Source organism: Pecten maximus, chromosome 5 (assembly GCF_902652985.1).
Source record: "Pecten maximus chromosome 5, xPecMax1.1, whole genome shotgun sequence".
NCBI lineage: Eukaryota > Metazoa > Mollusca > Bivalvia > Pectinida > Pectinidae > Pecten > Pecten maximus.
In genome coordinates, this window is record NC_047019.1 from 45,365,638 (window position 1) to 45,389,162 (window position 23,525).

At 36.1% G+C, this 23,525-nt stretch overlaps 1 protein-coding gene and 1 long non-coding RNA gene across 8 annotated transcripts in view; both read left to right on the forward strand.

Annotated features, from left to right (window-relative positions):
• The first annotated feature begins 243 nt into the window (after positions 1–243).
• LOC117328164 (protein SON-like) overlaps positions 244–23,525 on the forward strand; it is a 28,339-nt gene continuing 5,057 nt past the window's right edge. Inside the window, exons 1-12 of one of the 7 annotated variants that reach the window (XR_004532901.1) lie at positions 244–336; positions 1,333–2,559; positions 2,951–3,242; positions 4,024–4,137; positions 4,623–4,844; positions 5,092–5,186; positions 5,687–5,853; positions 6,225–6,554; positions 6,863–6,973; positions 8,093–8,215; positions 8,791–9,681; positions 11,284–11,307. Coding sequence is in view for 6 of the 7 variants with exons in the window: in XM_033885567.1 (XP_033741458.1) it covers positions 1,419–2,559; positions 2,951–3,242; positions 4,024–4,137; positions 4,623–4,844; positions 5,092–5,186; positions 5,687–5,853; positions 6,225–6,554; positions 6,863–6,973; positions 8,093–8,215; positions 11,284–11,431; positions 11,630–11,764 (2,878 nt within the window). In the remaining variant the exon portion in view is untranslated. Of the gene's footprint in view, positions 341–1,332; positions 2,560–2,950; positions 3,243–4,023; positions 4,138–4,622; positions 4,845–5,091; positions 5,187–5,686; positions 5,854–6,224; positions 6,555–6,862; positions 6,974–8,092; positions 8,216–8,790; positions 9,735–11,283; positions 11,432–11,629; positions 11,765–23,525 lie in introns of those variants that run through there. The other 6 variants (XM_033885567.1, XM_033885569.1, XM_033885570.1 and 3 more) reach the window with 6 other exon arrangements.
• LOC117328165 lies at positions 13,462–21,778 on the forward strand. Its single transcript, XR_004532902.1, has 2 exons — positions 13,462–15,545; positions 16,097–21,778. It is a non-coding gene; the product is annotated as an uncharacterized LOC117328165 (long non-coding RNA).

A 23,525-nucleotide genomic window follows, 5' to 3' on the forward strand; every position in this document is an offset into this window, starting at 1 on the left:
TAGGTATCTGCTTACATGTATGGGATGTGCCTGTGTGGTAATACTTAAATAACGTTTGTTTCATTTCAAGTGTAAAAAGCTAACCAATTCATTAACTGCTTTATTTTCGATTTTAATCTGTTTTTTTTTTTTTATCACACAATGATATAAACTGATGCTTTCATTTTGCTTATACTAATGAATTAAATATGACTAGTAAAACCGAAGACCGAAAATTCCGGTTTGATAAGTTGTCATTGATTCGATATTTAGTGTGCACATATTACTTCCGGTAAATGGCGAGACGGTAAAATTATAACAAGAAAGTGATTGAATTATTGTTTCTGCATCTGAAATGTAGGTAATTTGCTGTTTAAGTATGTTTTATATTGGATTTTAACGTATATAGTTTGCATGAAATATGTCTAAAATGAATGTCGGACAAAATTAAGTCTACACCGTGATGTGATTACACACGGATTTGTGGACTTTAGTTTATTAGTGTTATTAGCAAAGTTACAAACAACAATCGATGCTACTAACATATTACTATATTAGTGCCAAAAATGACTCTTTGAAATACCTTTTTAGTACGAAGAAGATAAATATTCATATAAGAATACCCTGTATAAAATGATAGAATGTCAAACTCCTCCTATGGAATACTAAAATGTAATTAACTTTATTGTTTATGTTCACGTGCTTGATGCCGGCAATTAATGGACAATATTTCATTTTAACAAAAGTTGAATGCATTGAATTTTAAACATTACAGTATATATTCATACCCTTTCTTTAGTGTATATTAAAACTGGAAAAAATCAAAACAAACGGTTTGCATGGAGCGCTAGCCATCCCCATAGTTTTTGAAGCAAAGAAATTGTAAATTTAAAGTGCAATCATTATCACACAAAGTCAATTCAAACTGTACAGTGCACAAAAAGATGCCATTTTTTATCTGAAAAGTGATTGCTTTATAAGATATCTATTGCAAATGAGGTACCACACCCGTGCTATAACAGATATTGTGACGTCATGATAAATTCAATTGATATGGACAATAAAATGACGTTCCGTCGTAAATTGAAAATCGAGCAACAAAATAGCTAGCACCATTTCATTTTGTCCTCCATATTTTTGCCTTTAAACATGTCATGTGATAAAAAAGATTCTTAAGTTTGTTTTAATTTCATGTGAGATTTCATGAAACTGGTGTAAAGGTTCTGTTTTTGCATGCTAAATCTCACAATAATAAAATTTCTAAAACTCATTTCATAAAATCTAATATAAAATGAAAATTCATATTATAAGATCCTATGTATATGAAATATTTCTTATGTTTTGTATTTGTAGTATGGAAGGGCCGTAAGGGTGTCCATTTACCCTACCAGTATATGGATTCCCTTGGTGGCGCTGACAGATAACCAGAGGCCTTTGCCATGGAGGAAGGCAGTGCTGGTGTAGGGTTGATACCTCTACCTGTAATGGGCACGATTCCCTTACCTGATGGCTCGCCTACACCTAAAATAAAGTCGAGGAAGCCCATTAGATTAGTGAGATATGATATCGGTAAGGATGAACCTCAAATTCCTCTCCCAGTTGCAAAGAAAGACCCGCCAAAGCCAGCCAAGGAATTGATCGCTGAAAAATTAAGCAAGAAATCAAACTCTTCAAATATGGCAAAGGAGATGGAGAATAAGTGCTCTAGTGACTGTAAGTCCGATAACCAAAGCCTATCTAAGCTAAAACGCTCCTTAATGCAAAAGGAAAGAAACGTGGAAGGACCTCTTGAACAGAGTATTGTGGATGAAATGTTTAAAGATTTTTTGGCAACTAAGATGCAACAGATAGAATCAGAGTATCAGAGTAAAGCTGATGATTCAGTGTTGAGAAATGGTCAGATTGGGGAGGTTGTTTCCTCTGTTGAAGAAATGAACAGACTTCTGGATGATGAGTTGACAACAATTTCTCTAAATACTTCTCAGAAAGATTCCAATATACAGCAAGAGTGTTCTCAAAGTCAGTCAGTGTCCAACAGGAAGCACAAATTGGCAGAGGCAAAGGACTGTGTAAAATTAGAGACAAAAAGCAAAAGATCAAAATGGGATATGAAAGAGAAGCAGGAGAAGGATGTTAGTAAGGACAGATCTAAACCACAGATAAAAACAGAAAGTGTTGTATGTGTAAAAGGTACAAAGTCGTCATCTAACTTGTCGATGGAAAACAGTTCAAAGCCATCCTCTAACCAGCATAGTTGGGTCAATATTGAATCATCTGGAGTCAAAACAAATACAGAAAATCTCAGGTCAACATTACCATCATCCATAATAAAAACAGTTCAGGAGAAGTCAGTCACAGACGGGACAGTATCAACACAGCCAGCGGATATTAAGAAGGATGAAGATGATCATACCAGAAATGTGAAGACAAACATAAACATTGCACTGGCTGCTCAGTTTGGCAAAAAGACTCAGGTCAAGAAACAGATATCACTGAAAATCAGTCAAATGAGTGCAGAATTTATTTCCTCTGGTGAGCGAACAGGAAAAGAAGCTGAGCAAAGAAAGGCCTTAGAAGATGGTATGTGTTTTACTTATGAAAAAAAATTAATTTTACCATTATGATAATTTAACTCTTGATAAGAGATTCAGAGATTCAGTTCAGCTTATATAAATTTATCATGATAATAAAGAATATTTCCATGATGCATGTAATAGATATAAATATTTTCATATTTTACTTCTTCAGTTTCCATAATGTATTTTTTTAGAAATTAATGCATAATTTTTGTTAATGAATGGTCTATTTTATTCAAGTACATTGTAATTTAAATGAAATTTGAAGTATTTTCAATGTGTTGCAACTGTTTAGCTATGAAGTAAGTATATGTTTCCATAATGAGGAAGTTATAATAACTTGATAAAGAATCACAGTGTATCTAAAAATAAATTAAAACATTGCACTGTCACAGATGGCAATGTTGCCTTTTTTAAAGGGGAAGTTATATCTTCAAATGATGATGATTCTGAGAAACATGAAACAAATGACGAGGATAGTGAGGAGGAGGAGGAAAACAACGCTGTCTCAGAAACAGGGTCGCTAAGTGACTCGGAAAAGGACACCAAAACTTCTAAGTCCAAAAAGAAGAAGAAAAAGAAAAATAAGAAGCACAAGAAAAAGAAAAAGCACAAGAGTTCAAAAGATCAAGAAAAAAATGAGACAAAACGAGATGATTCTAAAAGAAAGAACAGATCATCATCTAGGTTTGTATAACAGTTAAGCTGATTCACCACCTAAGGGGCCATCTATACAAGCTGTCTTTTAGAGCTTCAGGAATCTATATAAATTTGATAACTTAGCTCCTCATGACAATTACTATTTATATATATGTACAGTAACACCATGCATACTCGAACTCCTAGGGAACCTGTCAATAGTTAGAGAAATACAGGGTATTTGTGTTACCAGAGGTTAGTCCTGGGCCATTATAGGTATCAATTTTACAGTATGTATGTTTAACTACACAATGGAATCACACACATTCATGTAATGCATAATCCTGAATTACCTTCACCTTGTCATTTCGTATGTAATTAGGTTCTACACAGCATTGAAACTTGTAGTTGTCTCATCAGAGCTGCCAACTGGTCCTATATTAAGTCCACTAAGCAAGAAGTGATCAATTACTACTCAACATCATTAACATACCACATCGGAACTATTATATTGGTTTTTTTTTTAATTACTGTGGTATCTGTATAATTTCTACACACTCACATATTTTTTGAATTTTCAGTCAATAGTAAAAATGTTGGAGCATTCTCATTTTGTAAAGATATTTCAAATTATTGGTTTTCTTGTTATTAAATGATAATTGTACAATTATTAAGTGTATATTCCATTATTAGCTCACCTGACCAAAGGCCAAGTAAGTGGTACCAAAATTGTCTTCGTACATTTATCTGCATGAACCTATCGGCTTAATCAAGCTGGTGAGCGATACAGGCCCATTTGACGTCTTGTTATGTATCTATATTCATTTAGGTCAAGGTCACCAAAGAGACACAGGGACTCTCATTCTCCAAGCAGAAAGAGTCGCAAGTCAAGGTCAAGGTCACCGAAATGGGAAGATCGAGGATTTGATGCATATGATTACAGGTATACCAACGAACCTGATGACAAATACAATTTACCAGAACTAAAGAGAATTAGGCGTGTATTTTACTATATTGAGAATGACAACTGGTAGTTATTAAAGACTGGAATTTTAAAAAAAAATTTGCAGATATCTTGAAAAACGCATTTTGGCATATTATGAATATTTTTGTAAAATCCTGGTCAAAATTAAGTTTGCAGTTTGAAACTAGATGCAGTTAAATATAACTTTTAAGTTTTGATAGATTTTGATAAGAAACTGATATTTACAATCTTTAGTTTCAAATTCATGCTTTAAATTTAAGGTAGATTTCCAATAAATGCAACAGTAAATAGCCAGTATCAACAAGTTACAAGGTATCTTTGATGTACTGATTATGGATGATTATGGTTTCACAATTGTAATGATACCATAGATCATCCGAATACAGTCTTATAGCTCTCAGCTGATACTAAACACTAAATGTTCTACTATTGCTAAATTAAAGGGAAACAGCTCGCAACAGATCTAGGGATAGAGACAGAGGTCGGGGCAGATCTCGGGATAGATCAAGAGAGAGATCTTGTGACAGATCAAGAGATCGAACAAGGAACAGGTCCCGAGATAGAGGCCGGGACCGAGGAAGATCTGACAGAAGGTCAAGATCACCTGAAAAGTCTGTTGACCTACGTGTGAAGATTGACAAGGCCAAATTAAGAGAAATAGCCATGTAAGTAATCTATAACCCAAAATAAATACGAGGTAGATATTCATGTTGTCATGGTAAGACGTTCCTGTCAGTTACCACAAGGATACAACCTAGGAAGGTACGGAATAGAAATCAAGGAAATTGTACATTATAAAGGTGTATCTGTAGATTATGTTATTGTAAGGCAGTGTGCATGGAGTGTCAAATCAGAAATCAAAGTATAACAACTGTTATAATTAAGATGGTTTTGTGTACATGTATGTTACAGTAAGAATGTTCTGGCTATGGCCAAGTCTGGCCACGGTCCTTCAGTGGACCTCACCACCATCAAGGCTGGAGGCACATCTGTGGATGAACTCACAGGTAAGACTCGTTGTGAAAATTGTATTAGTCGTTCATCATATAGATGTTTACTGTAAAAGATCAACCTTTGATAAATAAATGTTTCTGTATTCATACATTGTTGTTCCGTTATGGTCATTTGGAATGTCCGTACTGTCAGTATTTAAAGTAGTGGTAGATGTGCTGACTTCAAACCATTATAGACAGTGTGGTAAATCAATTTAATAGTCTATTTCTCCAGTGGTGATGATGGAATATTCATCAGTCACAAAGAGAAAGGGAAATGTCTACAAAATCATTTACGGAAATTTTGTTCTGAAGTCTGTATCTCCTGAAAGTCTCCATGTTATCATCAAACCACAACACAGAAAATCGTGATTGATTATTCATTTAATCATAGTCAGAGGTTAATTTATTTATCATAGTCAGAGGTAAAATGATTACTCATCAGTTAAAGTAATTAATAGAAGACAACACTAATTATATACAATATCGGAATGTATTTGTTTTGCCATTTTTAGACTTCTGTAAACGAATATCATCTAAAGAAAAGAACAGAGGTACAGAATCATTTCTGTCCTCATCATCAGAGGAATCAGAAGCAGATGAGAAGGAGGAGGAAGAAAGTTTCATCCACCATCCATTTAAAGTGAGAGAACCGTCTGCTAGTATTGTGATGAATATCAGAGTAAGTTGCTTCAAGTTTCTTTTGTTAGAAAAAATCAAGGGGTGATAATAGTTATTAACTGCCTCTTGTAGAAAATGTTCATCATATCTGCATTAAGCTAATGAAATCTCAAATATATATATGATTTTTAACACTTCGTGTTAAAATATCGGTGTTACACTGTAGAAAGTTTCCTGGTTGATTTTAAAATCTGTTATTAAAAGCTTTGGAAATGACAGTTGGAATTTTTGGTTATGAAGTGTTCACATCTGAAAATGATATTTAATGGGTGAACTATGAAGTAGTTTTGCAGTAAAGTTACTGGAACTGAAGTCATTTTAGTCCTGTTAACAACTTTTATAATTGACCGTATATGACTGTCCTTGAACTAGAATGCCAAACCTCTACCAGTGTTGACACCACAAGAAAAGATCACAGAGCAGTCCAAGCTAAGGATGCAGTTCCCAGTATCTAGTGGCAGTGTTCACCGTTTGAAGGAGCCGGAGTGGGTCCCTGTACATAAAACAACCAATGCCTTAGCTTTAGTGACCAATACACCAGCCACCGTATCAATGTCAGCCCCCGTCTCTACTTCAATGGCCATGGTCTCGTCTACCCCCAACTCTACTGTTGCCAAGGACACCCCTCTAACTGTACATCCACCACCTTCTGACCCCCCACCACCACCAGAGGAGAGAGTATTCCCAGAGACACCTAACATGGTAGGTATTATCCTCTTCAGCATCTGATTTCCTAATTAATAATGATCTTTCTTACTGCATGTGAATTTTAAAATCTTTATTGTTAGCATCCTTGGAAATATTTTGATGTGCAGGAACTGCATCAGATATTTTAAAAGTTTTAACCAAATCATTGATAAAAAAGAAATGTTCATGATTTCATACTGATTGGAAAAGGCAGGGTGATTTGTACATGTATCAGTCTGCATTACTTGTTATGGGAGTTCTTTGTCAGAGTCATATATCAATAATACTTTCAAAATAACAGAAAAACACTCTTTAATTTGCAGCCAATGGATATTGGAACAATTATTTCTGAACGTCTGCTTGCTGTGAGAAAACTCCAGGAAAACCCCAAAGATATTTCAGCACTAAGCAACATAGCTAATGCACAGAAAAAGGTTTGTCTGAAAACAACAAAGAACATTCTTCACCTAGTCCTTTATCAGTACTGATGATGTCGAGGCCACCTCTACCAGTACTGATGGAAGGGATTTGAGGCTGCCTCTACCAGTACTAATGGAGGGGATTTGAGGCCACCCCTACCAGTACTGATGAAAGGGATTTGAGGCCGCCTCTACCAGTACTGATGAAAGGGATTTGAGGCCGCCTCTACTAGTACGGATGGAGGAAATTCGAGGCCACCTCTACCAGTACTGATGGAAGGCATTTGAGGCCACCTCTACTAGTACTGATGGAGGAAATTTGAGGCCACCTCTACCAGTACTGATGGAAGGGATTTGAGGCCACCTCTACCAGTACTGATGGAAGGGATTTGAGGCCACCTCTACCAGTACTGGTGGAAGGGATTTGAGGCTGCCTCTACCAGTACTGATAAAGGGGATTTGAGGCCGCCTCTGCCAGTACTGATAGAGGGGATTCGAGGCCACCTCTACCAGTACTGATGGAGGGGATTTTAGGCCGCCTCTGCCAGTACTGATAGAGGGGTTTTGAGGCCACCTCTACCAGTACTGATGGAAGGGGATTTGAGGCCACCTCTACCAGTACTGATGGAAGGGGATTCGAGGCCACCTCTACTAGTACTGATGGAGGAAATTTGAGGCCACCTCTACCAGTACTGATGGAGGGGATTCGAGGCCACCTCTACCAGTACTGATGAAGGGGATTTGAGGCCACCTCTACCAATACTGATGGAAGGGGATTCGAGGCCACCTCTACCAGTACTGATGGAGGGGATTTGAGGCCACCTCTACCAGTACTGATGGATGGAATTTGAGGCCACCTCTACCGGTACTGATGGAAGGGATTTGAGGCCACCTCTATTAGTACAGATGGAGGGGATTCAAAGCCACCTCTACTAGTATTGATGAAGGGAATTCGAGGCCACCTCTACCAGTACTGATGGAGTGGACGCCAGGTCACTCCTCTCCAGTGATAAACTCTTTCTTGAGATCTGATGAGTGTTCATGTATTTGTTGCTTTTGAGATTTTAGCTTATTCAAGTACAAAACATAAAGATTACCATTGTGTTTTATGACTGTATGTTATCTTCCGTCCAGGCCAGCATGTGGGCTACATCCAAACAGTTACCAGGCCAGTTCCTGGGATCTACTGGGGCTCAGATTCTTACCCCAGAGGAGCTGAGTGGCACAGACAAACGACATCAAGCTTGGGCTAAGAAGGTAGGACAAGGGGAGCACTGTTCATTGTACTCAACATGTCATCATTCAGTTGAATTTGTTTTGCATTCAAAATTTATGTAAACATCATGATTATTATTGTATGCAGAAGAGTTCAGGCAATATATATTTTGGTTTAGTTGGTTTACTGTAAAAAGCATATATAATGATTTTGTCTGAGGCTAAAAATTCTGGTCTATCATCTGCTTTTAGAACTACTTAAGGTACAAATTACTGCATAGCAGAAGTTGTATCTCATACATCAATTTGGCTGTTTATAGGAAACCAGTGTTTGTGGATACTGGTATTTAGATCATTGCTGTTTCCAAGTAAAAAGCATTCTGATAAATGTATGTGTTAGAGAAGAGGTTGATGTGTTTACACACACAGAGCATATGTATACCTAATGTCAGGACTAGGATCTATAATCTAAACGATACTCATTACATCTAGACAGTGTCCTGTTGTGACATATCAGACTTTCAAAAGAAATTGTTTAATCATCCTGATACTTAATAAGGTTTGGAATGAAAGCAATACAAGCTCAACTGAATGATTAGAAGACTGTCTATTTCCAGGTTCTAATGGTAGTACACAGACATGTGTCTGTCCGCCGCTCAACACAGACCATCGCCATGGACACCTCTGTGCCTCATTGTGGTCCAGTCAGGTTTCATGTGATATCCATGGAACTTATCATGTGATATAATTACCAAAAGAAATTTCAGTGAAAGAATTAAAATATTAGTTAAATGGAGGGATATAATCATATTTTTGACCCGACCATCAAATATTGGATACACTGGAGAGTGTATGACTATCATGGACTGTACCACAACACGAGACACATTGGTGGCCATACTTACTGTCACACAGATGCATGCTTCTGTACACACATTGTTTATTGGTACATTAGCATCTGGTCTGTGTTTAAACAACATAACACATAGTATCACAGAAGCAGTTATACATTTCAGGCTTTTAAATTTGTTTGGAAATATTTGTGCTGAAGCATAACCTTATGAAACAATGACCATTTTAAAACTAACATGATGATTACAAACAATCGTATCTGCTTCTATCATACGTATTTGTGGGCTGGAAGCATATTTAGATTGCACCTATCAATCTCTATTCAAGGTTTTACTGAATTACTCATGATATCAGATATTCTTTGGTAAACAAAACTTGAAATCTAATAGCTGGTATTTTCTACAAAAAAGACAAATCAAGAAAATAATCTTTGCATAAGAAAAGTATATTTTGTGAGACTACCTTGTATATAGATACACACATTTGTGTTATACTGGTAGGTGCAATTTGTATGCTCCCTCTCATTTAATGGCCAACAGCTTCCGTAAACTACAGCTCCCTGTTGCCATAGCAACGACTGATGGTGTCACTAGGAGACAGTATATGTGTGACCTTGGCCTTGTGTGTCACTACACACCACCAGTGATCAGCGCGTGGTAAGTCCAGGCAGTAAGGACACCAAACCGAGCCAGGAAGGTTCACGTGTCTAGGAATTATGGGGTCAATCAGGGTAGTGTTGTACTGTCTCCCACAAAACAACTTGATGTAAGTGATGTAGTCCAATACAGATTTCACTGTATATGAAGTATATATGTACATGTAATCAGTTTAGATTCTATGTTACTATATTATTATGAGATAGGACAACATACATGTAGTTCATAGCAATAGATACTTTGCTTCTGTATTGTTTTACGGACAATTTCTACATAAGTATGAATGTATGCTATATATCTAAGGAAAATCATAGATTTAAAAGAAAAAAAAAAAAAAAAGCCAATAAACAAACATTTTGTATGGTACATGCATACATTTAGCTAGTATGGACCTTTGACGAGGTCATTATTGTGTTATTTTAACCTGGTAGAAAAAATTGACAAGAGGGTTTAGCCAAAGAGAAAATAAATAAATAAATAAATAAATAAATAAAAGCTTCAAATAAAATAAAATGTCTTTTAGAATATCTCAAGTTACATGTATCTATGAGAAATACCTGATATATCATCATATTCCATAATTTTGGGATTATCCATATAAATTGAATATTTGAAAAATACATTGTGTGCTTTACACTGGGGTGCATATAGTCCGGCTGTTCTTAATTTAGAACCATGTTAGTGAAGTTAATACTTGAGGTGTTGACTCAAGTTAGATAAGACATTATAGGAATGATATGTTAATCAGTTGTTCCCTGGGTGTCTGCTGGTAACCCCACTTAAACTTATGCACAGATCCTAATTGACCTATCATATCAGCATTAGAGGACTTGGTGTGCTGTTGTTTAATTTAATGTTGAATTATCATTTGTCATTTTTCAAAGTTTACATAACAATTATTAGAGGCTAGATATGATAAAAGGACAAGTGAGTATTGAAAATATTACCAATGTTTTCAAATTTTGAATTTCATTGTGTTCACTACACTCAATATCATATCACAACGATCAGCTAAATTAGGATTTTATTTTTAACTTACCTGGTCCAAAGGTCCCTGGTCCCCAAAAGGGGGCAATTTGGCAATAATGCTACCTTCTCTGTATAAATGACTTCTTCTCTAAAATAAGAAACTGAGTATCATTAGATTGGAAAACAATAGATCAGGGGCCTGAGAAATGGGACCTTAAATGAGAAATATAGCATATTCTTTCAAAAGCTTTTTCTATAGAAATGAAAGGATTTGGTCTGAAGCATGCTTTAGTGAAGGGGAACCCATTTTGTATAAATGGTGAGGCTGGACCCCCGGGGTATGAAGGGTTGGGCAAAATAGGGGAAATATTGCAAATTCTTCAAGGTCATTCTTCTATTCCAATGGCAGGATTTTGTCAGGAAAAGTCCTCGTGCTGTTAAGATTTAAAACATATTTTGTACCACAACATTGTTCCACTCAAACTTTATGATTGTTTTGATGAAGAAAATAAAATTGCACAAGAATAACAATCTTCATATAACACTGGACAGAGTAGATATGAGGCATGTGTGTCCTACTGTAGGTGACATGAAGATCGGGACCTCATTGTTGTCTTATGTCTGTTTCTACAGGACCAGTTTAAGAAGGCAGCACCTGTGAGTGGGGGTATAGGCATGGCCCTGCTGCAGAAGATGGGCTGGAAACAGGGTACCGGTCTTGGAAAGAATAATGAGGGTTCACTGGAACCACTTAAACTGGACATAAAGACTGACCGCAAAGGTCAGTATGGGATGTTGGTGGGCAGTCTGTGATTTGAATATCCAATTGATGCTAGGGAAATGTAATAAGTTAAAATGATATTGCTCTTGTTTATATTTCCACTGGTAATACCTGAGAGTATTTGTGAGCTTAGATGGACTGTTCTATACTTTACTAACAGTGCTAGTGTCACCTGTCTACAGCAAGTTTTTCTTCCAGGACTGACATCACAAGAGGAACATTCCAAGCGAGGGAAGGGACACCATGGAGGAAAGGGGCATGGTGGGGCCTCTGGAGGAGGAGGAGGAGGAGGCGGAGGTGGAGGTGGAGGCGTTTTCACTCATGATCTCTCAAGTGAGTACTATACTGTACATAGTTATAAAATTGTTACTAGAGTGCAAACCAAAACCCATTGAGAGACAATCAGGCTGTTTGAAGAATAGGGTTGATAATGGTATCAGTACATGCTATATCAAATGGAGTTTACTATAATGTGTTGTATCATATGGAGTTTATATAATGTGCTGTATCATATGGAGTTTATATAATGTGCTGTATCAAATGGAGTTTACGTAATGTGTTGTATCAAATGGAGTTTATATAATGTGCTGTATCAAATGGAGTTTATATAATGTGTTGTATCAAATGGAGTTTATGTAATGTGTTGTATCAAATGGAGTTTATGTAATGTGTTGTATCAAATGGAGTTTATATAATGTGCTGTATCAAATGGAGTTTACGTAATGTGTTGTATCAAATGGAGTTTATATAATGTGCTGTATCAAATGGAGTTTATATAATGTGCTGTATCAAATGGAGTTTATATAATGTGCTGTATCAAATGGAGTTTACGTAATGTGTTGTATCAAATCACTGGGGAATACAAAAATGGCATTTTCCTCGCCCGAATGGCATTTATTAACATTTTCTTGAAAAATTATCTTCGGGGCGAGGATATTGCCATCAAGTTCTGAAGAATCCCTTTTTATTCAGGAAAATGACATTGTCCTTAAAAAATGCCTCTTGTCCGATTAAATTGCCATTTTTGTCCGAGGAAATTGCCATTTTCCCCTCACGCATGAGTGCTGCCAGGGTTTACCTGTGCAGCGGCGAGACGGCTAGCTGGCAGCACACGGCCGCCAGCTCGTTATCGACACACGTGTACGATTGACAACGCGGCCGACCACCACTGCATGTCGCGTAATCGGGCTTTACATGGAATGAAATCCTAAAATAAAAAAAGCTGTAATAACCATGCTATTAATAAACGTATCCGATATTTGCCTTACCTTTCTTATTTTAAATGGCACGGTTCGGTTCACGGTATCTTTTATCTCGCATCACGGTACGCTCATGATTCGGGCCGTCTCCGATTTTCTGCGCGGTAATTTGTATCGCCCATTTAAGTTTGATTTATATAGAAACTTTTCTGGATCCGTGTTCAAAACAGGCGGTTTAAATTCATTTTAAATCGTTTCAGAATCAAAATTGTCGAGGCGAAGTGTTCCCGATCTACTGTCAGGAATCCTGTATTTTGATTGGCTGATGGCGACTCACAGATCTAGGTTATTTCCTAACCTGAATAATGTTTCTCGCTGCTGCATTAAAGGCGTATTTTTGCTACAGATCGTACGGCGTACACCAATCATGCTTATCCTGCGTAAATCCCGGAGCCCTCCACACTTGACCCCGACAGGATAAACTAATGGGGCACGCTGTAAATGATACGTATCGTACCGTGAGACAAGTATCTACGTATCGTAGCCATCGTGGAGGAAGCGTATCGTTACAGCCACATGATATTGATAAACATATCTAATATTTGCCTTTTCAAGTCTGATTTGTAAACTACAACGAATTACCACTAAGATGTATTTTACAGCCAAGGGTTCATCTCGTAATTATTGATATTTGTAGGCTGGTTTACAAGGTTTCAAGGTTTTATTGATATCACTTGACACACTAACGTGTGTAACCAGATATCACATATATATACATAATAACAATGATACATGGCGTAAAGCTATACAATCTTACAATGTTCTATGCAATAAAAAATTGTGATAATTACAAAGAACTTATTAAAGAATTTCAAAATTTTACCGATTAAACACTTGTATCTGAAATTTGTTTGTTTTAGTGTACTACCCATCGACAGCCATGCTCATTTCTGGCAAAAAACACACTTAATTGATTTTATTTGAGTACAAATACAGATTTAAAATGAAGACATTTTTTAAAAGATTCGCATTGTTTATTCAGATCACTATGACTTAAGGTTGGTTAAAATAAAATAAAAAAGATCTATTACGAATAGATTATGTGACGTTTTTGATGTTTGTGTAACATTGAAGATAGTAGGTAAAATGACCTCAAAGGCTATTGAGATTGATTCCTTATAATTAGCATTATATTAGAAAGTGCCCAAATGCATTGCTGAAAGTCATAATTACGTAATCTATTATTAGTAGTGGTACTACAAACGTCCGTATTCTGCGCAATATAGAATGCCGATGTATTTATTGCAATGAATTTTGCGGGATTTTTTTTTTCGAGTAAACACTAGTGCTTTTTAAGGAGATTGCGTGGCCCTTAAAAGGGCTGTGATGGGTGGGTGGCCTTTTTATGATAATACCTATCTGCCTCATCGTCTGGATTGCATTTTCTATACTTTTTGTGAAGGCGAACTCCATCGTTACTGTCTGATGTGTGCCGTTCCTGCGTCGAATGACATTGGTAGTGTCATGTCTCCAAATCTTCTACTGTAAACTTTGGTTAGTATTTTTTTTAGTAGAGACGCTTTCTTGTTGTAGTGTCGATCGTGACGCGGAAATAATCCGGCCTGAATGAATACAGAGCTGTATGCGGGAAAGTCACATTCGACGTAATGATGTCCAAGTGTTGGTAGCTTTAGTCCGTAATAACCATATTGTTTATAAAGTTACATAACTATAATTCTATTTTTCAATTTGTCATTCTCATTACAAAATTTGAAACGAAAACCATTGAAGCAGATATCTGGACAAGTGATCGTACATGATGGACAGATGAAGAGATTGAAAACAATGGCATACCAAAGTAAGTCCCATAAACTAAATGTAGTAGAGTGATTTAATGTAGTTTTTAATAAAATATATAAAACATTGATGCTGTGTTGTTTTGTTATATATATATATATATATACATGTATATGTATGCATGTATAGAAGACCAGTATGCAGTATTTTACCTGTAATATGCCCAACATGTACTTTAATTTGAATTTTCGAATGCAGTGGAACCACGAGAAATCTTCGAGTTATCCGAGTTATCCGGACAGAAAGACAAAAGTGGGTATATTTTAAGACACTGACCATGAAGTATATTTATCCTTCAGTGCTTAGCAAACATGGTAGAATTGACGTTTTATCCGATTTAATAGACAGCACTGACCGGCGACTGTTTCATTTCTAAACGTAGATAAGTTCCGCTTGAGCGAGCGGGTAGATGAATTGTTGACTATCGTGTGTACTGTTATCGGCGACCGCCTTAAATCTCTATAAAAACCGCCCAAGGGGGAGGCAGACAAATCGTCACTATAGAACGGTTGCTTAAGTTATAGTAATTGAATGACTAGACGAGTGTATTGCGAGATATTTCGGTGGGCGGGAACGAGTAACGCCCACCGAAATATCGAGTGTACACGAGTCTAGGACATTCAATAAAATGGCTTGTATCATTGCCCGTCCATCGGCTGTCATTAAACTTCTAAAAACCAATCAGAATTGTCTCGGGTTTCTGATTGAATTCCCGCCAAAAACAATCAACGATCAATTAGGAGTACATTTCCCGCCAAAAACGTTATCAGTTACATGTAGTTCAATGCGCACCCGACTTTGTAAGCGGTAAGCAGCAGGATGTCAACCCCTTCAGCTAGCTTAATGGTCAGTTTAAAGTACAGGGATTTCCTTTCATTACAAGGGGATGATTTTGACGACATTGTGTTATCTTAAGCATTCAAGGATATAGAAAACGAAGTGAAAGTTTTTGATGGGATTTCCGACATGTCGCTGACACCTAACGGGAAGGTGATGCAAAACATATTTAGGAATACGCCACATTACCAGCAAGAACAGACATTATTACAACCAAGAAGGTAAGTTATTTCTTAAATAAATGAGATAACGGTAAAGATGAAAATCAAATAATTCTTCAAACCCGATTTTAAAAATTACCTATTTGCATGGTACATAGGGACGTCGGGATTTCGCACGACACTAAATATTTAGCAAATAATCATACTCATTCTGAAATCACGTTAAAAAAAGGAGTAATCAATGAATAAAAAATATATTGCTCGAAAACCCCAAAACGAGTCCCTGTGCTGTGGCCCTATTGATTCAGCATGAACATGTAGTTTATTTAAATCAATTTGACCTAGATCGATTATGATTTAATGATTTCAAGTTACTTGATTTCAAGTAAATTCATTTTTCTATAATGTTTTGTCATTAAAAAACTTGAATTCTATGAGAATATATAAGATTGTTCTTTTTTCGAGATGCAAGTTATGTCTGATATTTCGAGAATCTTTTTTTAAAACCTTTCTAAACCATGTCTAATACGACAACTTGTTAGCCCATCCTACCATGTCTTTATCATAGGATAACATCTAGTAATAACTTGTTTTCCCCCACTGACTTGCAGGTGACCGATGTATTCCGGAGTACTTCGATATGTACAATGATGTTTATACAGGAGACTTCTCGGAGGAACCCCCATTTGTTATGGAAGACAGGTCGTCGGTGTAAACAAACCAAAACAACATGTGAAAGTGAAAGGAAATTACACACAATTTACACTATTGTACAAATGCGGCGAACTGGACAACTGTTACACGTTATGTTAAATTTGTAAACAGGGAATCGTATACATAATATTTGTAACCAAACATGTTTTTTTCAAGTTTTAATAACACCTATGTACTACAGACCCTATTCGGCATTGATACAAAAACATCCAGATCGCTGTAAACACTTGCGCTTGACCAGAAAAAAATCAAACGTTACAATGTTTATTTTACTCACCTGTATGTAATTGGGTCTTAAAACGACCAACAGCCACATAATTATTTTAATACAATGATTAATAAAACAAAACTGTACGGTTATTACAATGTTCAAGCCCAGATAGGCCTAGATAATCTGATCACTTGTGTATTAATCCGTCACAGCGCCACCTAGGAAGGGCGATCACACGTAACGGTAAAACCAAAATCCGGCACGAACAATGAAGGACTGGATGTTTATTTTACCTTCCGGTCAGTGCAAAGTTTTCTAAGAGATTAATAGCCATTCTTCTCACCTGTGGATACACTGGTCAGTAAACAAAAGATCGATAATTACGTATACACACGCAAATGGCCAGTTTGACACGAATTACCGTAAGCTGTTCACGGCTCGGTGCACCAGGTAAATTTTTAGACACGACCAACTGGTCATAATTGTGGGGGTAATTAACGTGAATTAGTGGTCGTTGAGACTGGACAAGGTGGTCGTAATAGTGAAGCGACCAATACAATGATATAGAGAGAAAAAATCGGGACTGAAAAAAAAGTGCCCGTAATAGCGGGGTGGTCGTAAGGTGAGGTTTCACTGTATAATATATAGAGGACACGGCCTTCAGCTTTAATTTTCTGTGATCGGATTGACATGAGGACACTGAAGTTTAATAATTACATTAAATAGAACTAACATTGACTTTTTGCATAGACAAATTGGAAATGATTGTATGCCTTGAAGTTTTTGTTTCATTAAAGTTGAAAATTACGGAAATAAACTAATGGTTCTGTGAGTTTTTGACTGTATACGTTGCTGTATACCTTCGGTAGCCAATAACATCCAAATTTGGGGAGTTAGTGTACACTTTGATGTACAACAACTTCCTAGTATGTGAAGTTATTGGACAACTAAGCTCCGCCTCTTAACTGGGTATTGGGATTTATTGTACACGCAACTTCACAGGAAAAATGATACACACTTACTGTTCATAACACTGATAATACTGATTGATACTTTTTGTGTTGACAATCAGGGTAATTTCATGCAAGGCCAGTATCGTTGCTTTATTATAACAAAATTATTAACGCAAATCCATATAAAAAGATATTTAAACTTTAATTTAAACCTTTAGTTATAGGCTGTAATAATTTGAATAACGATTTAATTAAACATTGAAATAACTTCCCTATAATGAAATCTGCATAAATGGTTATATCTGCATTGCTAACTTCACTTTGAAATATCTTTTTTTTTCAAATTTTTGCTAAGAAAAACATAATTAAAAACTTACTGAAATCAATGCTGTAAATAGACCCCTGTGGAGAACCTATTTAATTGAAATGCAGAGGGACCTCACCAGGTGTTCCGATTGACACACCTGATGACCAATTTTCACTTATGCCTCCGGGTATAGAAGAAGTGGTGGTAGGCCGATCTTCACGACTCGGTGCACAAATATAATAAAGTGGAGTCTCTAATCCAACTTGTAGCTCTAGTCTGCCTTAGTTTGTTGCCAATACCAATAGTCTATTTTTTTTGTCTATCAAACATGGTCTTTTTTTTTATTTTATTTTATCAGTCATTTTATCAATCGAGTTTTAATCAATAATAATGTTCATTGATTTAAAGGAAAGTTATTAGTTTAAAAGATCCCATAACGTGAACATGTTACTTTGATTCATAATAAAAAAGATAAGATTCCGTTTTCAGAAAATGCAGATGTCAATTAACAAATGCTGCATGCATTGTACAGTATATTACTCTCCGATTGGACAGCTAGTATATACTATTCACGACTGTCTAGGTCCAAGCTCATTTAATTTATTGACGTTTTAAGCATTTATTTTAAACATTTACAGATTTCAGATTTTATTGATCACTATGAAATCACACATTTCTTACTTCCAATTTTAATCCGGAAGATTTTCAACAACGTGGAGAGAAGTTGGGGTCAGTCATCCGTGTCGACAACCGATCAGCTTGCCCGCTTACACGTTGTCAAAGCAACCGCTGCGAGGTCCTGGCCCCAGGCATTTACCTGTGCAGCTCTAAGTTTTTGTAACCGTACTTTGTTTTTCACTACTTCGATTTTAAAGAACGGATTATAGACTGGCCCTGTTTTTGTTTCAAACCTTAAGCAACTGATAACTAGGGTATCAACAAATGCTATTCCGTAGTTAGAACGAGTCCATAAAAACATACGCAACCAAGATAGATTATTATTGATCTGGAGTAAACATCACAAAACACCTTTGTGCCACTTTTACATTCTGTAGGGTAATGATTACGTAAATGTACAGTAGCGGGACGTCGCTCATGTGTACTGTTTGAAGGTCACCACGACTAGTCCTAACCCTAAATGATGGTCCTCTTTAAATTTCGTTTATTTAAAATTGTAGAAGGAATGAAACGTAAACCAAAACAATAATAAAAAAAAGAAACATGTCAAATTGATATTCACAAATCATACCAAATCATTGATGAGTTGTCAATTAAACGTTTCCAAGTGTATGTAATCAAGGGAAATATCGCGTCCTCGACAAATTTATTCACAAAGTCCACGAAATTCAGCAGTCCGGAAAACTCGTAATCCAGACGGTTTGTGCTGGGACCAACAGTGTCCGGATTATCTTCGGTCTATTGTACTGTAATTATTGGCTCATGCATTTGATCCGATGAAAGAATTATGGTATGTGTTTTAGTGGACAATGGATTATTGACGTTTATAATGTATTGGATGTGTAAGAATACGACATGTATAAGTTTTTAATTGTATTTAAAGATAAATATTGTGTAGATCGTTTAGAACATTGTTTTATGATATAACCTTATGTAGTATCTTCATCTTAATCTTATATTTCTAGATATGTCTTTCTTCCTACCTCTTTCTTTGCTTTCTTTGTAATCATAAATATAATGTGTCGCTTTCACTATCTTTGTAATATGAATTTTAGGGAAAGGGATTTTATAAGTTGGTAAAAATCTTTTGCCATATCCAATTGTGTGTAAACGATGATATATATATCTTAAGATAAGAAAAATATATAAAGAGGGTTGGTCATTTCCCGCTTATCCTGACCTAGGCCACCGATAGTCTGGACTAAACAATCAATACCATATGAAATAAAGTAAAATTGATACATTAAATATGAATTTTACACTACCCATCCATATATGCCTGTTGTCGTCGCTGCAGTTCATTTATATTTTACCGTGAATGATACGGGGTAAATCGGTTAAGTTATGATTTTGACTTTTTTTTATGTAAGTGGAAATTTTCTATCTCAGCATTAAAGTAATCAACAGACAAGCACGATAAGTGTTGTGTTGTAGGAATATCCGACACACACAACGCCAATCGACGGGTATTATTTATGTTCAAAGATGAGTCAAGAATCCACTTAGATAGCATTTACGGCCGTAGCAGGACGTATCGTCGTGTATGAGAGAGATTCTGAGATATCTGCGTCGAAGGATGACGTTCTCTTGGTGGTTGCAGTGTCATGGCTTGTGGAGAGATCACTGCCCATGGCAGAACTTCTCTTGTAAGGCACAGGTATAATTTCACTGAAATTCAATACAGAGATATAATGATTAATCATTGTACAACATGTTGTGCCCTTCATCCGTGCCCAAATATGTTAAGTTACGCTACAGCAAGACAAGGAGACATTTCAAGTGCAAGTTATTCTGAGTAAGAAATAGAACGCATAAACTAACGAACCGGATATTTTCAATATTACGAGTATTGGAATCCAAAACAATAAGCAAAAACAATACAATGTAATTCCAGTAACAGTTATAATCAGAAAATTACAAGAAATAACGTAAATAGGGTCCATGCCTATTATCATGACTAACATAATATTACCGTGACGTGAAATGGCGTGGATATTGAAAAAAAACCACCAGTATTGATTTTTACGCGATATGAAACTTGTCTTTATGTGAATTAAAGCATACCATGACCCATAACGTCAATCGATGGAAAAGACGCCTTGAAAATGCAATATTCTGTGCCATTTTACGTCACGGTTATGTTTGTCACATTAATAGACCTTGTCCCTATCATTTCAAAGAGTTAACGATTGTCTACTTGAGTACACATTTAAAACACAACCCGTCTCGTAGACGAACATTTTCGTGTAAAATACAATACATGCACCATATTTTTTATTTGAGTTTCAAACATTTATACATATGTATACGTTTTAAGTACAATAAATTACAGGAAATAACGTTCAAAATGATGTCCTGTATCCAGCTTACGCTGAGGGGCTTTTTCATTAACGCAACAAACAAAATCGCATTCATCTTATGGCCGGGCGACAAACCTCTTAAAAACGAACACGGGAATCACTGGCTGACATTAAATCTTTATTTCAATTCTCCCTTTCACAAGATTATATATACAGAGAAAAACATACATGTATACATTTCCGATAAATAGCTGTGGGAAAACAATGTGGAGGCCTCCTTGGAATAAACAAGCATGATATATGTTATTCCGATGTGAACGCACTATTACATATAGGGACATTGGCATGCACATTAAGGACAAATCTTCACGTCTGCATTTATATATCTTTGTTGTTCGGAAATTCGGAATTTTATTTAGTCCCAACAAATACCAGAGACATATATCTATGTATATGTCTGCATATACGAACCGTACACGGCGTACGTATTTTCACCCATGTTCTGCAGTAAAAAAAAAAAAAATAACTACGGGAAACGGCGCAATACATACAGTAGAGAAAAGAACGAACATCTTAAAAAAACTACTTTTTGTTTTCGTTCGACTTTGATTCGGTCTCAACAGTGCATACACAATAAACTACGGAAAACTATAATGAGTAGGTCCTAGCCATTTACAAATCGGGCATGAAAAGGCAAATATTAGATATGTTTATTAATATCATGTGGTTGTAACTAGTGCTGCAACGACACGCTTCCCTCACGATACGATAGGTAGATACTTGTCTCGCGATACGATATGACGGTACAGCGTGCCCCATTAGTTTATCCTGTCGGGGTCAAGTGTGGAGGGCTCCGGGATTTACGCAGGATAAGCATGATTGGTGTACGCCGTACGATCTGTAGCAAAAATACGCCTTTAATGCAGCAGCGAGAAACATTATTCAGGTTAGGAAATAACCTAGATCTGTGAGTCGCCATCAGCCAATCAAAATACAGGATTCCTGACAGTAGATCGGGAACACTTCGCCTCGACAATTTTGATTCTGAAACGATTTAAAATGAATTTAAACCGCCTGTTTTGAACACGGATCCAGAAAAGTTTCTATATAAATCAAACTTAAATGGGCGATACAAATTACCGCGCAGAAAATCGGAGACGGCCCGAATCATGAGCGTACCGTGATGCGAGATAAAAGATACCGTGAACCGAACCGTGCCATTTAAAATAAGAAAGGTAAGGCAAATATCGGATACGTTTATTAATAGCATGGTTATTACAGCTTTTTTTATTTTAGGATTTCATTCCATGTAAAGCCCGATTACGCGACATGCAGTGGTGGTCGGCCGCGTTGTCAATCGTACACGTGTGTCGATAACGAGCTGGCGGCCGTGTGCTGCCAGCTAGCCGTCTCGCCGCTGCACAGGTAAACCCTGGCAGCACTCATGCGTGAGGGGAAAATGGCAATTTCCTCGGACAAAAATGGCAATTTAATCGGACAAGAGGCATTTTTTAAGGACAATGTCATTTTCCTGAATAAAAAGGGATTCTTCAGAACTTGATGGCAATATCCTCGCCCCGAAGATAATTTTTCAAGAAAATGTTAATAAATGCCATTCGGGCGAGGAAAATGCCATTTTTGTATTCCCCAGTGAATGGAGTTTATATAATGTGCTGTATCAAATGGAGTTTATATAATGTGCTGTATCAAATGGAGTTTATATAATGTGCTGTATCAAATGGAGTTTATATAATATGCTGTATCAAATGGAGTTTATATAATGTGCTGTATCAAATGGAGTTTATATAATGTGCTGTATCAAATGGAGTTTATATAATGTGCTGTATCAAATGGAGTTTATATAATGTGCTGTATCAAATGGAGTTTATATAATATGCTGTATCAAATGGAGTTTATATAATGTGCTGTATCAAATGGAGTTTATATAATGTGTTGTATCAAATGGAGTTTATATAATGTGTTGTATCAAATGGAGTTTATATAATGTGCTGTATCAAATGGAGTTTACGTAATATGCTGTATCAAATGGAGTTTATATAATGTGCTGTATCATATGGAGTTTATATAATGTGCTGTATCAAATGGAGTTTATACAATGTGCTGTATCAAATGGAGTTTATATAATGTGCTGTATCATATGGAGTTTATGTAATGTGCTGTATCAAATGGAGTTTATATAATGTGTTGTATCATATGGGGTTTATATAATGTGCTGTATCAAATGGAGTTTATGTAATGTGCTGTATCAAATGGAGTTTAAGTAATGTGTTGTATCATATGGAGTTTATGTAATGTGCTGTATCAAATGGAGTTTATGTAATGTGTTGTATCATATGGGGTTCAAGTTATGTGTTGTATCATATGGAGTTTATGTAATGTGCTGTATCAAATGGAGTTTATATAATGTGCTGTATCAAATGGAGTTTGTATAATGTGCTGTATCATATGGAGTTTATATAATGTGCTGTATCAAATGGAGTTTATATAATGTGCTGTATCAAATGGAGTTTATATAATGTGTTGTATCAAATTGAGTTTATATAATGTGTTGTATCATATGGAGTTTATATAATGAGTTTTATCATATGAAGTTTTTAAGTAATGTGTTGTATCATATGGGGTTTAAGTAATGTGCTGTATCATATGGGGTTTAAGTAATGTGTTGTATCATATGGGGTTCAAGTAATGTGTTGTATCATATGGAGTTTATATAATGTGTTGTATCATATGGAGTTTATGTAATGAGTTTTATCATATGGAGTTTTTAAGTAATGTGTTGTATCATATGGAGTTTATGTAATGTGTTGTATCATATGGAGTTTATGTAATGTGTTGTATCATATGGGGTTTAAGTAA